The sequence below is a fragment of the Herpailurus yagouaroundi genome, unplaced genomic scaffold, assembly GCF_014898765.1.
Source record: "Herpailurus yagouaroundi ecotype Mexico unplaced genomic scaffold, PumYag 67793, whole genome shotgun sequence".
Classification (NCBI taxonomy): Eukaryota; Metazoa; Chordata; class Mammalia; order Carnivora; family Felidae; genus Herpailurus; species Herpailurus yagouaroundi.
Window position 1 is genome coordinate 2,626,640 of NW_024420586.1, and position 19,201 is coordinate 2,645,840.

The 19,201-nt window shown below is 38.9% G+C and overlaps 1 protein-coding gene across 1 annotated transcript; it reads left to right on the top strand.

The window, feature by feature from the left end:
• The first annotated feature begins 932 nt into the window (after positions 1–932).
• Positions 933–18,816, top strand: EIF2S3 (eukaryotic translation initiation factor 2 subunit gamma). The gene is made up of 12 exons (XM_040468945.1): positions 933–1,062; positions 1,599–1,662; positions 3,585–3,712; positions 3,800–3,921; positions 5,319–5,413; positions 6,714–6,872; positions 8,302–8,436; positions 9,473–9,567; positions 10,117–10,261; positions 11,457–11,626; positions 12,028–12,200; positions 18,394–18,816. The coding sequence occupies exons 1-12, from the start codon at positions 994–996 to the stop codon at positions 18,455–18,457; spliced, it is 1,419 nt and encodes a 472-aa protein (XP_040324879.1). The 5' UTR covers positions 933–993; the 3' UTR covers positions 18,458–18,816.
• Positions 18,817–19,201: the final 385 nt, after the last annotated feature.

The window sequence follows — 19,201 nt, forward strand, 5'->3', positions numbered from 1 at the left end:
GTATGTGATAGAATGCATATATTCCTTTTCATCTTAAGTATTCAATGAACACAGGTAATCTAGATTCTTATTCACCTCTCCTTAAATTTTTTGCTGGCTAAACATGAACACCTGTTCATGACGGAAAACTTGTAAAGTGTAGACATGGAGGTAAACAATTACTCGACTTTTTGATACACCATAAAAAAAAAAAAGGAAACTCCCAAAAGTCTTTAAATTTCAAAACACCGATTTAGTGGTAATCTTTCCATTAAGCAAGTGGGTTTTCCTGTATGAGCTTAAAAAAATAACCTCTCTGGGCGCCCTTACAATGCTGTGCAGTTTACAGCCACCACGGACCGCCTCCCAGGCCCTAGAAACCTGTGAGAACAAGTTAGGGACTTTGCTCTTGCCATCCCTGTGCCATGACCATTTCACCAAACCTCCGCGCGAGGGCGCCCTCCCCCCCCACCAGGTGACGCGTGGGGCCGTAAATGTGGCCAGCGTGGCCGTCACAGGAGAGCCGCACCCCCAGCCGATCTCGCCTTATTAAATTATGGAAATCGGTAAAGAAGGACAGCCCCACTGTCTGTCCCCACACCCCAAAGAACATTCCCAGGCTCCGGGAAACTCTTCCGGCCCTACCCCCCCGGGAACCGGAAATGGCTTCTCCCTCGCCAGCGCGCGCGGCGGTTACATCACCCGCCTAGCAAGGGGGGCGGGGGTGTCTTATTATGGGGCTGCCCTCAGCGTTGCCTGCACAAATATGTATCAGGTCTGCGACGAATAGATTCCGAAACTTTGCCTCCTGGTTTATAGTCAGTCGGCCGGCAGGCACTGTGTAAACCCAAGCAGAGAGAAGTCCAAGCAGCGAGGCCCCGGCGGCACTGGCCAGCCTCCTTTCCCAGGCGTGGGCCCTAGTCGGCCTTCCCGCCTCCGCTTCCCCGCCCCTTACAAGGGGACCTGCGCTCGGTCAGGCAGCCACTGGTGCGACTTCCTTCCTCTCGGAGCAAGATGGCGGGGGGCGACGCTGGCGTGACTCTGGGGCAGCCGCATCTTTCTCGCCAGGATCTCGCCACCTTGGTAAGGTTTCGTGCTGCAGGGATACGGAGGGAGCTCAGAAGTGAGTGACAGAGCCTCCCGGGAGGCGTTGAGATCAGGCAGTGCCGGGATGTCGGGAGCATGCATTAGGAGGGAGCCTTGGAGTCGGGCGCCCTAAGCTGAGCTCGCGCCGCCTGCTGTACCCCGGCAAGTCTGCGAGCTGTGCCTGGGGGTGTAAGATTGTGGGATTTCGAGCCCCCCGAAGGAATCGGCTGGAAAGTGATGGTGTTAAATGTCACTAAGGCTTTTGCTTCTGAAGGTCTGGGGAGGGAGTATCTACATAGTCCTTAGCCCTAATACTGTCAAGTTTGGGGGGCCTCGGGCCTTCACATCTCCCATAGTGAGCGGAGTTGTCTTCTCTAACGATGAAGGACTCTTAGGGCATCCCAGCCATCAGGACAGAAGATTGCTTTTTCAGGAAAAGCTCTTCGGAAGCTCTGTGGAGCAAATGTAAAATCAAAGGAAAGTTGTGATTGGTCTTATGTACAGCGACTTAAAATAAAAATGTTTGGTTGTAGGATGTTAGCAAGTTGACGCCACTTTCACACGAAGTTATCAGCAGGCAAGCCACGATTAATATAGGTAAGATAAGAGTAACTTGGTGGGGTGCTTGGGTGGCTCTGTGGTTAAGCATCCGACTCTTGACTTCGGCTCAGGTCATGATCTAGCAGTTTGTGGGTTACAGCCCCGCATCAGGCTCTGTGCTGACAGTGCAGAGCCTGCCTGGGATTCTCTCTCCTCCTCCTCCTCCTCCTCCTCCTCCTGCTTCTTCTTCTTCTTCTTCTTCTTCTTCTTCTCTCTCTCTCTCTCTCTCTCTCTGCCCCTCCCCCACTCTCACGTGCTCTCTTTCTCAAAATAAGTAAATAAAGCCTTAGTCTCTTCCTGACCTGACTTGTTTGATCTCGACAAGTAATTTTTTAACCTCTTCCTTTGTGTGATTACCTGAATTATATGAGGACACAGACTTTCAAGAAATAGACTTTGAGCCCTTATGAGCAAAGCACCTGTCAGATTTTGTGGGAAGCACATATTGTTCCTGCCTAGTTTACAGACTAGGTGAGAAGATACATATAAAAAGTTTAGTAGCATAAGGCAATATGTAGTCGTATGTATCAGAGGAGTTGAAAATGTGGTGGTATTTGCCACACAGGGTTATTGCAAGGGCAGAATTTTTAAAAATTTTATTTGGTATATAAGCTGTTATTAAGTAGTTTCTCTCCCTGCCCATTGCCATCTAGAACTTTAGAGGAAAAGGTATGTTGACTGTCAAGTTAGAGTATCTGACAGCCTGTACAAACAGCACAATTAAATCTAGTAGAAAGTAAAGCTCTACCATCAGGTTAAATTATAAGATACATGTTATCCTTGCTAGCATTACCATAATTAAACCTGGGTGGTTTGCTTGTTTTCATGGATTCTTTTTGGTTGTTTCAGGTTGTTTCATACCTGTTTACTTCACTCTGGATAAGTTTACTTCACTCTGGATACTAAGAAAGTTTCTTAGTATATAGAATTTTATGTTCTTGTTGAGTGTTTATTTTTGTATTTAACCTAATTTTTTTTTAAGTGTTAATTTTATTTATTTATTTATTTATTTTTAAAATTTATATCCAAATTAGCATATAGTGAAACAATGATTTCAGGAGTAGATTCCTTAGTGCACCTTACCCGTTTATCCTATCCCCCCTCCCACAATCCCTCCCATAACCCTCAGTTTGTTCTCCATATTTATGAATCTTTTCTGTTTTGTCCCCCTCCCTGTTTTTATATTATTTTTGTTTCCCTTCCCTTATGTTCATCTGTGTTGTCTCTTAAAGTCCTCATATGAGTAAAGTCATATGATTTTTGTCTTTCTCTGACTAATTTCACTTAGCGTAATACCCTCCAGTTCTATCCACGTAGTTGCAAATGGCAAAATTTCATTCTTTTTGATTGCCGAGTAATACTCCATTGTGTATATATAGCACATCTTTATCCATTCATCCATCGATGGACATTTGGGCTCTTTCCGTACTTTGGCTATTATTGATAGTGCTGCTATAAACACGGGGGTGCATGTGTCCCTTTGAAACAGCACACCTGTATCCCGTGGATAAATGCCTAGTAGTGCAATTGCTGGGTCATAGGGTAGTGCTATTTTTAGTTTTTTGAGGAACTTTCATACTGTTTTCCACAGTGCCTGCACCAGCTTGCATTCCCAGAGTGTTTATTTCAGATGAAGGCAGTCTTTCATGTGATTAGAAACATAAGATGAATAGCTTTTACTATACTGACTGTAGTTTTTGAACAAGATTGTCTTTACATGGAAGGTTCATTTCAGACCTGTATCAGCATAAGGTTTGGGTAGAAAAGAATATGAAGGAGGAAAAACTGAAGTCACAGTTGGTTTTACATTGATATTTATAGGGAGTTACAGCTTTGAGTTTTCTCCTCTGATGCTATTTTGAAAAAGTATTTGGTATAATTGAATGCATATGAATTAATTTCTTGTACTTTGTCTGTAGGTACAATTGGTCATGTAGCTCATGGGAAATCCACAGTTGTAAAAGCTATTTCTGGAGTTCACACTGTCAGGTTCAAAAATGAACTAGAAAGAAATATTACGATCAAGCTTGGATATGCTAATGCTAAGGTGAGCTATGTGTACTGTGGAACTAGAAATAACTTTGTTGAATGTGCACGTAACAAATTTGAATCTTTTTTTTGTTGGAACTTTTAGATTTATAAACTTGATGACCCAAGTTGTCCTCGGCCAGAATGTTATAGATCCTGTGGAAGTAGTACGCCCGATGAGTTTCCTACAGACATTCCAGGGACCAAAGGGAACTTCAAATTAGTCAGGTGAGCTCTTTCATGCTAAAAACACTTTATATGTCATATTCTGTTGTCTTCTGATTATCCTTTTTGAAGTATTTAACTGAGATATTAAATAATGAAACTGCTGAATGTTTTTGTTTTTATATTTTTTATTGTTTCTGTTGTCTATAATGACAGTAATTTGAAAAGTCAAGTATTTCAACCTCCATTTAGATACTTGAGTGCAAATTCTTCAAAGGAAAGGTATCACGCAAGCAGGTGGAAACACAGCTGTTTGGATTTAGGGGATGCTTTTTGCCAGGCTTCCTAAATTTCTTGTAAACAATGTTGTTTCTGTTTTTTAGATAGTGGATGAACAAAGCAATATTTAATTACCTCTCTTAAATACATGGTCTTGTTACCCATCTGTTTTCTGAATATGATTCATATCCTAGTTTTTTATCAGAGGATACAGACTTTTGCCTAGTGGTGTTAATATGGGATTGGGAATGGCCCACAAGGAAATTTTAGATTGGGGCAAAGCTGGAACTAAGGAGAGATGAGAGTGAGGCTCTTGCTTTGGGCCCCAAATATAAGGGGGAATATCCCCCCAAACACCTCAGTAATCAGGGTAAATAGTATTTTGAGACAGTGCTTTTTGAAATTAATGCAAAGAAATCTTAATAAATAGAATGTTGTTTGTTTAAATTAGACAATTACAGATTTTTTTCTCTTCATTATCACTGTTTTTGGCTCATTGTGGCATTATTAGTTAATTTTGATACTTTGCTCATCATGGACTTTTTTGCATTAATTTTGTTTTAACAATCTTAAATTTAAATATTATATATTTTGATTAGTGAGTTTTTTTGGCACCGTCTTAAACTTTGCACCTGAGGCAGATTCCTCCCTTGGCCTTACCCTAGTTCTGGTCCTTGATCAGAGATCACGTTTTTTTATAAATGGCCAAATTGTAAATATTTACAGCTTTGCAGACCATAGGTTCTCTGTGAAGAGGCTGCTCATCTCTGCTCTTGTGTTACGAAAGCAAATACAAATAATATGTGCTTGAGTGGGTATGGGCCAGGTTTGGCCTAAGGGCCTTAGTCGGCTAACCTCTGAGATCATGTCATCGTGAGCATACACTTTTTGGAAATAGTGATTCTGAATGAGTAGTATAGTTTTATTAAAATAGTACTGCTGTCTCTACTTCGCATTGGCAGTTCCAGCTTTTCAAGGTGCTGGAGGAATTTTTGGCAAGTTATTCTTTCAGATGGTAGTGCCTGTTCTGTTAACACTGTTTTAGCTTTCAAATCAATGACATTTCCAGCATATACTCTGTGCCATACTCTATACCCTATTCCTTTTGATTGGATTTGGGAATTTCTGTCTGCGGAAATACGGATCAATCTTAGGACTTATTGTTACTTCTTAATTATTAGACACGTGTCCTTTGTTGATTGCCCCGGCCATGATATTTTGATGGCGACTATGCTGAACGGTGCAGCAGTGATGGATGCAGCCCTTCTGCTGATAGGTAAATACATCAAAGCTGCCTTGGACAGATCAGTGTGGAACGAATCCAGGGTGGGATATTGAAACGAGAACCAAGGCCATTAAGGGCCATTTCCATTAACTAAGGGTGACACCTGACGGGAGGTAACATGTCAGCTAGGATGCCATCCCTGCCTACCAGCTGTCACACGATAGTAAACAAGATCTGGGGCTGACAGGTGAATCCTTACAGTAGTATATATTTTGAAAAAGTCGATAGTGCATTTTTCCCCGTCTAGATCACATGAAATGATTCCTTATTTTAGTTTTAAATTTAGTTATAAATGTGCTTTTTTTTTTTTTTTTTTGGTCTGTGTGTCGTCCACTGCAACATTGACACATAATGGTTTTATTTAGATGCAGATCTCCTAATAAGTGCTAAAGTGTAGACCTCATTGGGGTTTTCAAAGCTAGGGTTTCTTATGTGAGCTCTTAAGAGATTTCATTGATATGGAACATAATTTTTAAAAGCATGCCATGTATATACAGTACAGGACACCTGAACATCACTGCTTAGGGAAAATGATCAGTGGAGTGCACAACAAAACGTGCTCATTTCTATGTGATACACTGTTGGTTATCTTCACGTTTAGTGTTCTTCCCTCCCTTTGTTAGAGAGTACCCTTTGATGGTAGTTGAAATTCACAGAATGTAATAAGCGTCTTCCCTTCTGAATTACTCTCTGCCCCTCAGGAGCTGGACTGGGCCAAAACATCTCTAAGACTGAATAGAGCCAGAGGGCTATGACTTACCCTTGAACAAAAGCTAAGGGCAGACCCTAAATGCCAAACTTGTTGATTCCAAGCCTCTTGCTTAGGATCAGGGATGAAAGCCAAATGATTTGGAGGCTGTAATGAATGCAAGCACAGAGAGTGAAGCAAGGGCAAAAGGTGGACGCCTGGCAATAATAGTCAGGACTTTTGCCTTGAGTAAGGATAAGACCTGGACAAATTTTCTTTATTAGATGCCAGGCAAAAATTTTTTTGGTAGTAAAATAGACATAAAATAAAATTTACTATTTTAGCTGTTTAAACTATACAACTCAGTGACATTAAGTACATTCACAGTGTTAGACGAGCATCACCATCTTCTAGTTCCAGAATATTTTCATTGCCCCAAAAGGAAAACCACATGCCCGTTAAGCAGTCACTGTGTACCATATCCCTCCCTCTAGGGGTTGCCCTCCTGGCAACCATTTATCTGCTTTCTGTCCCTGTGGATTTGCCTGGTCTTAATATTTCCAGCTGATTCTCATGGCATCTTTCTGATTCTTTGTCATCTAGCTGGTAATGAGTCTTGTCCTCAACCTCAGACATCTGAACACCTGGCTGCCATAGAAATCATGAAACTGAAGCATATTTTGATTCTACAAAATAAAATTGATTTGGTAAAAGAAAGTCAGGCTAAAGAGCAGTATGAACAGATCCTTGCATTTGTACAAGGTAAGAAGCCATGATACTTAATAAATCTGTGAATTGTTTAGACACGTATATAGTCCAGATACAGATGTTAAATTACCTTTTACTATAATAGACTATCTGAAATAGAATACATTTATGGATTTTAAGCCTTCTTTCTCTCCCTAGTATTTGTTAGCCACCTAACACAACTACTGAAATCTTTGTTTCTGAATTTAAGAAACTTGGTTTTAATGTTTATTTTTGAGAGAGCAAGCGAGTGAGCACGGGAGAGGGGCAGGGAGAAAAGGAGAGGATCTGAAGCAGACTCTGTGCTGACAGTAGAGAGCCTCATGTGGGGCTCGAACTTATGAACCATGAGATCATGACCTGAGCCGAAGTTGGATGCTTAGCTGACTGTGTCACCCAGGCGCCCCTGAAAATTTTTTTTATTGAAGTATAGTTGACCTCCTATTACATTAGTTTCAAGTGTACAACATAGTGATTCAACAGTTTCGACAATTTTATACATTATGCAATGCTCCACGTAGTAAGTGGAGTCACCAACTGTCATCGCGCACAGTTCTTACATTATTACTGACTATATTCCCCATGCTGTACATTTCATCCCAGTGATTTTTTATTTTACAATTGGAAGGATAAACCAAAGTATATTTCTGCTGACTGAAAGTTAGAGCTGAAGTTTGTATCCTGGAAACTATCAGATTTAAAAAAAATAATAACTCACTTTAAAGAACAAAAGCATTTTTTTTTATACTTAGGTCTTATACTATTTATTCTTACCAGGTAGTTACTTTGATCATTGGAACTGTCAATGATTTATTTAGTCTTTACAGTGTCTATTTCTCTAACAGCATGGTGTTTTTCATTTCACAGCAGACATGATGCATGTTGTTGACAATTCTCTCTTAGCCTTGTTGGTGGAAAGGTTGAGTTCCTGTGAACTCAGTTCTGTTGTTACGAAAAAGAATAAGTCCTTTTGATTAAAATCTAATTATGTTTGGTCCATTTCTTTGCCCAGCCTGTTTGACATATAATTAATAAGGAGGAAATATTTTATGAGCCAGTAGTCTTTGATTAGCACCGAGTCTGTATTTTTACTTTGACATTTATTGGGAGGTTAATTACATATTATTAGAAATCTTTCAACTAGTAAAGTGCTCTTTCCCAGGAGTGTTAGTATATTATTCCTTTAGACAGTGTTATCACTTTTAGTATATTAAATATATATGTTAATATATTTTAGCAGTTTTTTTCTGTAAAGGAACTAGTGTTCATTTTCAGGAATAGAACAAACAATACTGCCATCTTTCTAAACAGAATTATCACTTTTATCCTATTGCTGGCATTTGTGGGGGGATGTTTAGGCATTTGTTTGAGCAATCTTAAGTGTTTCATGTAACATAGATGAAGTTCTGTTAAACTAAAGAATCTTAATCTGAATTTCCTATAGGTACAGTAGCAGAAGGAGCTCCTATTATTCCAATTTCCGCTCAGCTGAAATACAATATTGAAGTTGTCTGTGAGTACATAGTGAAGAAAATTCCAGTACCCCCAAGAGACTTTACTTCAGAACCCCGACTCATTGGTAAGTGACAGTATTTGTTTTTATATTCATTTTAGAGAGACAGAGCATGAGCAGCGGAAGAGAGCGAGGCAGAGAGGGAGACACAGAATCGGAAGCAGGCTCCAGGCTCTGAGCTGTCAGCACAGATCCCCACATGAAGCTCGAACCCATGAACCGTGAGATCATGAACTGAGCCGAAGTTGGACACTTTAACTGACTCAGCCACCCAGGCACCCCGGTCTTTAACTCTTAATTTGATCTTTTTCACATTAGTGATTTTCCTCTAAGGGTGTTTATCAATACTTTCTCTTTCTACAGAGATGATAATAAATTACCATCCTTATAAAAAAATTTTTTTAAGTTTATTTTGAGAGAGAGTATGAGCGTGAGTGGGGAGGAGCAGAGAGGGGGAGAGAGAATCCCAAGCAGGCTCTGCGTTGTCAGCACAGAGCCCAACATGGAACTAGATTCCATGAGCCGTGGGATCCCAGAACCTGAGCCAGAATCAAGAGTTGGACGCTTAACTGACGGAGCTGCCCAGGAGCTCCTCAAATACTGTTTTTTTTAATAACTGCGTGATATTCCATAGTATGGATGTACCATAATATGCCCCCTATCAATTAACTTTTAACTTATTTCCCCTTTTTTCATCATAAGTAAGGCTGCAATAAATGTAGGAGTAATAATAATAAATTTTGCATAAAGTCACCCCTGTGTGTATAAGAATTATGTGGCTGCTGTTTTATTTTTAAATTTTTTTTCTTTAAGATTTATTTATTTTTGAGAAAGAGAGGCAGAGTGCGAATGGGGGAGGGGCAGAGAAAGGGATACAGAATCCAAAGCAGGCTCCAGGCTCTGAGCTGTCAGCACAGAGCCAGAGGCGGGGCTTGAACTCACATATGGTGAGATCCTGACCTAAGCTAAAGTCGGTGGCTTAACTGACTGAGCCACCCAGGCATCCCTGTGGCTGCTATTTTAGAAGTTAACTTAGAAAAGAACATTTCCTTTAAAGTTAAAACGAGCAGAATTGGCTTTAATTTGTTTTGTTTTCTTTTAGTTATTAGGTCCTTTGATGTCAACAAACCTGGCTGTGAAGTTGATGACCTTAAGGGTGGTGTAGCTGGTGGTAGTATTCTAAAAGGAGTATTAAAGGTGAACTGGATTTTTATTGTCTTTGTTTTGTTTGTTTTTCCCTTGTCTTTTTTTTTAATGTTTATTTATTTTGAGAGAGAGATACTGAGATCCTCGAGTAGGGGAAGGACAGAGAGAGAGGGAGAGAGAATCCCAAGCAGGCTCCATGCTGTCATCGCAGAGCCTGATGTGGGCTCAGTCTCATGAATCATGAGATCATGACTTGAGCCAAAGTCCAGAGTCAGATGCTTAACTGATTGAGCTGTCCAGGAGCCCCTGTTTTTCTCTTGTTTTAATCATAAGGTGGATAGTATGGATACTCCAAACAGAAAGTACTATTTTCTGAGTATGGAGAGAGGTGTGTGTGGTATGTAGTTAGCAACAGTTGGATGAATGGTTCTGGTTTTGAAACTCTATGTCTGTTTTTTGTTTTGTTTTTTAATAGCAGTCTTTGACATAGAAAAAGAATTGCCTTTTCAGTTACGGGGTCTTCCTGTTAGGACTTCTGATATGTAAGTGGTAATTGTGTCATCCCAGAGTGATTCTAATTACAAACTTACATGTTTACAGGTGGGCCAAGAGATAGAAGTCAGACCTGGTATTGTTTCCAAAGATAGCGAAGGAAAACTCATGTGTAAACCAATCTTTTCGAAAATCGTGTCACTTTTTGCGGAGCATAATGATCTTCAGTATGCTGCTCCAGGAGGTCTTATTGGTAAGGATTTCTTTTCTTAACCTTACATTTTTAATTTGTGGTATTTTTCGTGGGAAAAGGAGTACCCAAAAAGGTGTATTGTAGATTTTTAATTGGGTATTTTAAATGATTGGGTTGGGGGAATGTTTGTGTGGTTAAGCTGTTGATTTTAGTTCATAAGATGGTTTCATGTGTTGATAAAAATTATTTTAAGCATAAAGAAGAATACATTTTGGTTTAGTATATAAAGGAATGCCTTTTAGCAATAAAGTAAGTTTTATGACCCAGTGTTAAAATACCTAAGTATACTTTTTTGTCTACACAGTTATGGCAGTAGAGAGTGGTTGTTTTTGTGTGTGTTTTGCAAATGGAAAGTTACCCACAAATGTCACTTGAATCATGTCAGATCATATTTACTATGAGGTGAGACTAAAAAAATAACTCTGATTATATAGGAATTACCGAGATGCTTTATGGATTTCCTGGTCCCTTACAACTTATTGTTATTACCAGATACCCAGAAAAAGATAAGATTTAGTAAGAATTAGACTTATTATACCTTTGGATTAAAGAAGAAATTGTTGGATAAAGAAGGAATTTGTCTTTTGGTTCTCTGGTCTTTAGGTATATAGTTCATTTTTTTATTCTATCTTGTAATTAAGAGTTTATTGTATATAATTTAATGATAATGCTCATGTAGCCACCACCCAGCTTGAACAGTTGTCAATACTTTATCTTGCTTCATCTTTATATCTTCTTCCCTCTCCTCATACACAGCTAAAGTATTTTGAAGTGGATCCTAGGAATCAGATAATGAAGTCATGAAGTTTTTGTTTTTTTTTTTTTTCTTTTGATTAGCCCTCCAGGGGAGAATTGGCAGGCAAATATTCTATAAATTACTCATTATGAATTTTGTATCTTCTTACTCTTTATTAAGTGTAGTCACACTCACTTTTGAGTTAGGCTATCATCTCTATCCTTTGTTTAGAATTTAAATCAAATGACTGTTCCCAAAGGCCCAACAAATCCGTAGGTTTATGATTCTTTCTTCAGGTAAGACATATTTTGTCATACCTATGTAGCTATTACATGAGTGTGGAAGTGTAAATGTGTGTTAAAACGTACAGGTGTTTGCTTTACTTGTTTGACTAAGTTTTGGGTAGACAGCTTAATGGGAAATAAAAAGTTGGACTTTATGTATCTTGTTTTATATCAGGAGTAGGAACAAAAATTGACCCCACTTTGTGCCGAGCTGACAGAATGGTGGGACAGGTACTTGGTGCAGTTGGAGCTTTACCAGAGATCTTCACAGAATTGGAAATCTCCTATTTCCTACTTAGACGGCTTCTAGGTGTACGCACTGAAGGAGACAAGAAAGCAGCAAAGGTAAGTGCTCTCTGTAATTCCTGTTTCAGAAAAGTGGCAGTGATGTTAAGACCAGTTTTGAGGTTCACTCTTTGACAGTTAACATGGGATTAAGAAAAAGGAAATGTGAGTAAATTTGATTTTCTACTTTCAGAAAGTCATTTATCGAGAACTTAGATATGGTCATCAGTTTAAAGTAAAAAAGCCAAAAAAAACCCAAGCAAAAATGTATGTCCCATATGTCAATGACATGAAACTGTTACTATCTGTATGATTTTGATTTTTAAAGTCTTAGGTTAAGTCAGCAGAGATGGACAGTTGCTGACATCTCTTGTTGGCAAGGATGTAGGAGAATAAGCATTCCTTTTTGGAAAGCATTTTCTTGATTTTAGGGTTTATTTTTCCCCTATTTACTTCCCTAGGTGCAAAAGCTGTCTAAGAATGAAGTGCTCATGGTGAACATAGGATCCCTGTCGACAGGAGGAAGAGTTAGTGCAGTTAAGGCCGATTTGGGCAAAATCGTTCTGACTAATCCTGTGTGCACAGAAGTAGGAGAAAAAATTGCTCTTAGCCGAAGAGTTGAGAAACACTGGCGGTAAGTTTATTAGCCTCTGTCACTAATAAAAAAGTCAATTCCCTTAAGTTCTTGGTGGTGTATGTGCACACTTTACCTTGAACATAACAGTTATTGAGGCTGTAGCTCAGCTCTTCTTTTGGATGGCTTTGAAATCTTTATCTCTAGCCCTGATCTGTGATACACACAACCTATGAAAGAAACCGGTGAATTTAGATTCAGTGTTTCTCTTATCTTTGGCTTTTTAAAACATTTTATTTGGAGATAATTTCAAACTTAACAAGAAAATTGCAAGAATTGCACATAACCTCCTGTATTCCCTGTTCCCAGATACACCGTTTATTTTTACATATGCGTGTAAGTACTCTTCTACATGTATATACTTTTTGCTCAACTGTTTGACGAGCAGGTTGTATGTATCATACCTCTTGATCTCTTAACAGTTGGTGTATATTTCCTAAAAACATGGACATTCTCTTATATAATTGCTTCAAGAAGTTAGCATTGATAAATTACTGAAATCTACAGTCACTAATCCAGTTATACGGCTTTTCCCAATAATGTCCTCTAGTCCCTTCATTCTAGGCTCATGCATTGCATTAGTTATCATGTCTCTTTGATCTCTAATCTGAAACTTTCTCAGCTTTTCTTTGTCTTACTTGACATAGACTATTTTGAAGAATATAAGCTGGTTTTTAAACTCTTCCTCACTTTATCTGAAATTTCTTAAGATGAGATTCAGGTTATATAGTCTTGGCTGGAATACTTTATATAGTTGGTGATGCCTCCTCAGGGAATCATAGCCAGAGGCCCATGAGATCTGATTGCTCCTCCTTGTTAAGGTTAATTTTGATTATGCAAGTAAGGTTTTGTTCCAATTTTCTATATAGTTACTCTTTTTTTTTAACTTTTTAAAAAATAATTTTTTTATTTTTGACAGAGTGCGAGTGGGGGAGGGGCAGAGAGAGAGGAAGACACAGAATCTGAAGCAGGCTCCAGGTTCCAAGCTGTTAGCACAGAGCCCAACATGGGGCTCGAACCCACGAACCGTGAGATCATGACCTGAGCCAAAGTCAGACACTCACCCAACCTAGCTACCTAGGCGCCCCTATAGTTACTCTTTTTACCTATGCATCTCATTTTGTGGGAAGACTAGTTGAGACTATGTGATTAGTCTACTCTTCATCCACTGATGATTCTTGTCTGAATTGAACTTGATTATGTTATTAAAATGATGACATCCCTCCTCCAAACCTGCCACTTCTCATTTATTATTCTTCCCTATTATTTACTTAAGTAGTTATAATTTAGATTCATGGAGTCCTATTTTATTCAGGTTATGATTCATTACTGTCCTTATTTATTTTGATACCCAAATTGTTCAGGATTCATCCAGTAGAGACTCTTGAGGCTGGCTCCTGTGTCCTTTTGATATGTCCCCACCTTTTTTTTTTTTTTTTTTTTTTTTAATAGTTCCTTACTTTCTGGCACAAAATGTTCCAAACGCCTCTCATACCTCCCATGCTCCAGTTTTAGAATTGGCCATTTTTCCAAGCCTGGTTTCTTTTAGTGGGAAATGGTATTTAGAAATGAAGATGTAGGTGCCAGGTGTGTTCATTGTTCCTAGGGTGCTTTTCCTTTTAGGTCTTTTGAGTGGATAGAGCTAGGAAACACAACACATCTTAGACTTCTCTTTGCTTTTAGTTACCTGGTTAGTTACTGCAACTACCCTTCCTATTCTTTGTGACCTCATTATATCCCTATAGCCATTCTTTCACACCTAAAAGTTACTGCCAAAGATTCCTAATTTACCTCTTCCTTTGTTAGTTAAGAATTCGGTCAAAATTAATCTTCCTAAAACATCTTTATTATGACATGTTCAATAATTTTCAGTAGTTTCTCATTACTTTATGATATTCAGGACCTTTCTGGAAGCCTACTTCAATGCATTTTATGTTTCTTCCTTCTTTGTCTCATATAAACCCTCTAAATTACATTGTTCTGTGTCCTCATTGTTGTCATAACTATTCATATCTTTGGCTGTCTGTTTTTTTCTCAGTGCTTACTTCCCTTATTAAGGCTTTCCTGATACCGTGCCCCATGAAGGTTTCTCATCACTTATTGTTCAGAAAATTGATCTGAATCATTATTCTCTAATTGAGACAGAGTTTAACTTTTGGTTGAATTTTAAGTAAATAATCCTGCTTTGTGGTGATTTATGTCATTTGATTTTATTCTTTGGTATGATTATACTATTTGCTATTATAGACATACTGATTTCCAGGGTATTTTAAAATAGGCTTAAATAGTAAACTTTGAAAAACTCACAGCATGGAGTGTATTAGTCTCAGAATGGTACAATTCCTAGATCAGAATAGATTTAAAATAAAAGGATTTTTTTGTGTCTGCCCGCTAATCCTTTAAGAGATTTCTGTCCAAATGAAACTTTAGGTTTTGCTTAAAAATTAGCAAGACTCCACCAGAAAACTGTTAAAACTAGTAACAAATGGGGGCGCCTAGGTGGCTCAGTCAGTTAAATGTCTGACTTCGGCTCAGTCATGATTTCATGGTTTGTGGGTTCGAACCCCACCTCAGGCTCTGTGCTGATGGCTCAGAGCCTGGAGCCTGCTTCAGATTCTGTGTCTCCCTCTCTCTCTGCCCCTCCCCTGCTTGCGCTCTGTCTCTCTCTCTCAAAAATAAATAAACGTTGAAAAAAAAATTTAGGGGCACCTGGGTGTGTCAGTTGGTTAAGCATCCGACTTCTCAGGTCATGATCTCACATCTCATATGTTCGAGCCCCACATCGGGCTCTGTGCTCACAGCTCAGAACTTGGAGCTTGCTTCACATTCTCTGTCCCCATCTCTCTGCCCTCCCCTGTTCACTCTGTGTCTCTGTCTCTCAAAAATAAATAAACATTAAAATCCTATTTACATTGCCCCAAAAAGAATAAAATACCTGGGAATAAATTTAACCAAGGAAGACCTATACTCTGAAAACTGTAAGACTTTGGTGAGAGAAAGTGAAGACAACACAAATAAATGGAAAGATATACCATGCTTATGAATTGGAAAAATTACTATTTACAGAAAAAAGTTTAACGTTTATTTATTTTTTAATGTTTATTTTTGAGAGAGAGAGACAGCAGGGGAGGGGCAGAGAGAGAGGGAGACACAGAATCTGAAGCAGGCTCCAGGCTCTGAGCTGTCAGCACAGAGCCCGATACGTGACTTGAACTCACAAACTGAGATCATGACCTGAGCCCAAGTCGGGCACTTAATCAACTGAGCTAACCGTGTGCCCCTGTGCTTATTTTTGAAGGAGAGAGAGACCATGTGTGACTGCGGGAGGGGCAGAGAGAGAGGGAGACAAAGAATCTGAAGCAGGCTCTAGGCTCTGAGCTGTCAGCACAGAGCCCGACACGGGGCTCAAACCCAGGAACCTTGAGATCATGACCTGAGCCCCAGTCGGACACTTAACCGACTGAGCAACCCAGGCTTCCCTTCCTTGGATTGGAAGAATTACTATTAAAATGTCAATACTGTCCAAAGCAATCTACAGATTCAGTGCAATTCCTATCAAAATACCATAGCATTGGGTTGCCTGGGTGGCTCAGTCGGTTAAGCGTCTGACTCTTGATTTTGACTCAGGTCATAATCTCACAGTTCATGGGATCAAGCCCCATCTGTGTAGGGCTGTTAGCACAGAGCCTCCTTTGGATTCTCTCTCTCTTCCTCCCTCCCCTTGCTTGTATGCTCGCTCTCGCTTTCTCAAAATAAATTAAAAAAATACCATATCATTTTTCATAGAACTAGAACACACAATCTGAAGATTTGTATGGAGCCACAAAAAATTCCGAATAGCCAGAGTAGTCTTGAGAAAGAAGTATAAAGCTGGAGATATCACAATTCCAGATTTCAAGCTATACTGCAAAGCTGTAGTAATCAAAACAGTATGGTACTGGCACAAAAATAGACACATAGACGAATGGAACAAGATAGCCAAGAAATAAACCCTCACTTAAGTGGTAAATTAATCTATGACAGAGAAGGCAAGAATACACAGTGCGGAAAAAAGGGTCTCTTCAATAAATTGTGGTGGGATACTACACACAAAAGAATGAAACTGGACCACTTTTTTACACCATACACAAAGATAAATTCAAAATGGATTAAAGACCCGAAACCACAAAACTTAAAACATACTAACCTTTGATATTAGCCTTAGCAACATATTTATGGTATGTCTCCTCAGGCAAGGGAAGCAGAAGCAAAAATAAACTATTGGGACTATACCAAAATAGAAAGCTTTTGCACAATAAAAGAAATCATCAACAAAATGAAAAGACAACCTACTGATTGGGAGAAGGTATTTGCAAATGATAGCTCCAATGAAGGGATAATATTCAAAATATATGAAGAACTTGTACAACTCAACACTGAAAAACCCCAAACAATTCAAGTAAAAAATGGGCATCTGAATAGACATTTTTCCAAAGGCATACCGATTATCAACAAACACCTGAAGAATGTTCAATATCACTCATCATCAAGGAGATGCAAATCAAAACCACAATGAGATATCACCTTACATTACTCAGAATGGCTAGTATGAAAAAGACAAGTGTTTGGCAAGGATGTGGAGGAAAGGGAACCTTCATGCATGTTTGTGGGAATGTAAGTTGGTGGCAGATACCGTGGAAAACATTATGGAAGTTCATCAAAAATTTAAAAAATACCAGTAATTCCACTACTGGGTATTTACCCCCCCCCAAAAATGAAAACACTAATTTGAAAAGGTACACCCCTATGTTCATTGCAGTGTTATTTACAGTAGCCAAGTGTCCATCCATAGATGATTGGATAAAGTAGATGTGGTATATGTACACAACAGAATATTACTCAGCCCAAAAAATATTTAAATCTTGTCATTTGTGGCAAAATGGATGGAGCTAGAGGCTATTACACTAAGTTAAATAAGAGAAAGACAAATATTATTACTTTTAAATGTTACTCATTTTTTGAGAGGCAAAGTTGGGAAAGGGCAGAGAGGGAGACACAATCCAAAGCAGGCTCCAGCACAGAGCCTGATGTGGGGCTCAAACCCACGAACCGCGAGATCATGACCTGAGCCTCAGTCAGACGCTTGACCGACTGAGCCACCCCGGTGCCCTGAGAAAGACAAATACTATATGCTTTCACTTGTATGTGGAATCTAAAAAACCAAAACAAGCAGGCTCATGAATACAGGGACAGATTGCTTTCTGGTGGTGGAGTGAGGTGGGTAGGGAGATGGGTGCAATAGGTGAAGGGGATTAAGGCTTCCAGTTATAAAATAAGTAAGTTCTGGAGATGAAAAGTAACAATTGAAGGAGCATGGTCAATAATAGAATGTTGTGTGGCACCAGATGGGGAGTACACTTAATGGTAAGCATTGAGTAATACAGAGAATTGTCCAATCGCTATATTGTATACCTGAAACCGATACAATATTGTATACCAACTATACTTCAGTAACAAAAGTATTTAAAAATCAAATTTAATTTAGCAAGTGTGTTAATATTTTTAAATGAGAACATCTGAATGATTTACATTCTTTAGAATTGTGGTTTTACCCCATGAGATGGGTTTTGTTCTAGAAGCTATTGCTGAGGTAGCAATCCAGCCTACTCATTGATTAGAGAAAACACCAAAAGGGAGCAGAGGTTCCTCTGCTACTGAGAGTAATCTGCTACCAGACTATATATTCTGCTTCCTCTCTAAGTTTTCTTTACCAGCCAAGGTCATGCTAAATCCTTTGTGATCTGTCGAGTGCTGTGAATAGTAAAAAAGCATTTTTCAATGAGGAAAGGATAGAGAATGAGATATTTTAGAAAATCAGGCTGTGGTAGATTGTGTATCAGCATGAATACTTTGGTGGACTAGACTGGTGGTTCTGGAGGGATTAGTGTATCCCTTTATTCTAGGGATAGAATAAAGACAAGCATATTTGTAGTAGCAACTTTTTGTTTGCTTTTTTTGGTCATTTATTATCGCTGGAGCCCATCTTTGTGAGCCTGAGAATCTACGAAGATAGTGTGAGCTTTCTTAATGGAGCGCAGGTTTTGGAAACATTCATAGCAGATAGGCAAGTAAAACCACTTACGTCATATGATTGTGTGGTAATGATAATGAAAGAGGTATAAAATTCATGATTTAAAAATTTTGTTTTTTGCAGTTTAATTGGCTGGGGCCAAATAAGAAGAGGAGTGACGATCAAGCCAACAGTAGATGATGACTGAAGAATTCCGGTTAAATAATACATTTGGATGGAATCAGAATTTGTCTTTACAACCTAGGGGTATATTTTCATAGCAGTACTGGGAAATTAATTTCACAGCTCATTACCTTAGTGGCAGCTCTAAGGTTATTCTCATTTTTTGGTCATGAAAATTTAACCTCTACTGCTAAATTAGGATCTACAATAAATGTAAAAATTGGCATAATGTTGGATTGAATCTACATTTTAGCAGAAATTAATCATTCCCAAATAATGTCTAATTTATACATGATGGCAGGTTTGAAATGAAATTGCTACAACCAGCCTTTGCTGTAGCACACATACCAAGAAACCTGTTTGAAATAAAGGTTTTCTTCTTATTTTGCATGATTCATCTTTGAATAGTTCCAGGCTTGAAGAACTGCTATACCAAGTAAAAACTTGAAGGCACAAATTCTTGGAAACCAGCTTTCCTTTGCCCCATATTTAATGTTGCTTTATGTTTGAAACTGTGAGTGAAAAGGAAATTAATAAAACATTACCCTTTAGATCATAGGAGCCCATTCTCCTGGACGTACCTTTCCATCCCCTTCCTCGTTTCCTTAACTGGAACACAGGAAACTAGAGCCGCTTCTCCTCATCCTCTCCCTGATGCCCTGCAGTTGTTTCTGCATTGCTTATTACCTGAAACCCTCTAGCTTTCCCCCATTGCAAAATGCTGTTACACTGGATGATTCTAGATGAGTAACAGAGATCTTTCTAGGCC

Bases quoted from the DNA above. Each gene is read 5' to 3' on its own strand.
- EIF2S3 (XM_040468945.1), top strand. From the start codon at position 994: ATGGCGGGGGGCGACGCTGGCGTGACTCTGGGGCAGCCGCATCTTTCT. The intron at 1,663-3,584 runs GTAAGATAAGAG...CTTTGTCTGTAG, and splicing joins GCAAGCCACGATTAATATAG to GTACAATTGGTCATGTAGCT. The intron at 8,437-9,472 runs GTAAGTGACAGT...GTTTTCTTTTAG, and splicing joins TTCAGAACCCCGACTCATTG to TTATTAGGTCCTTTGATGTC.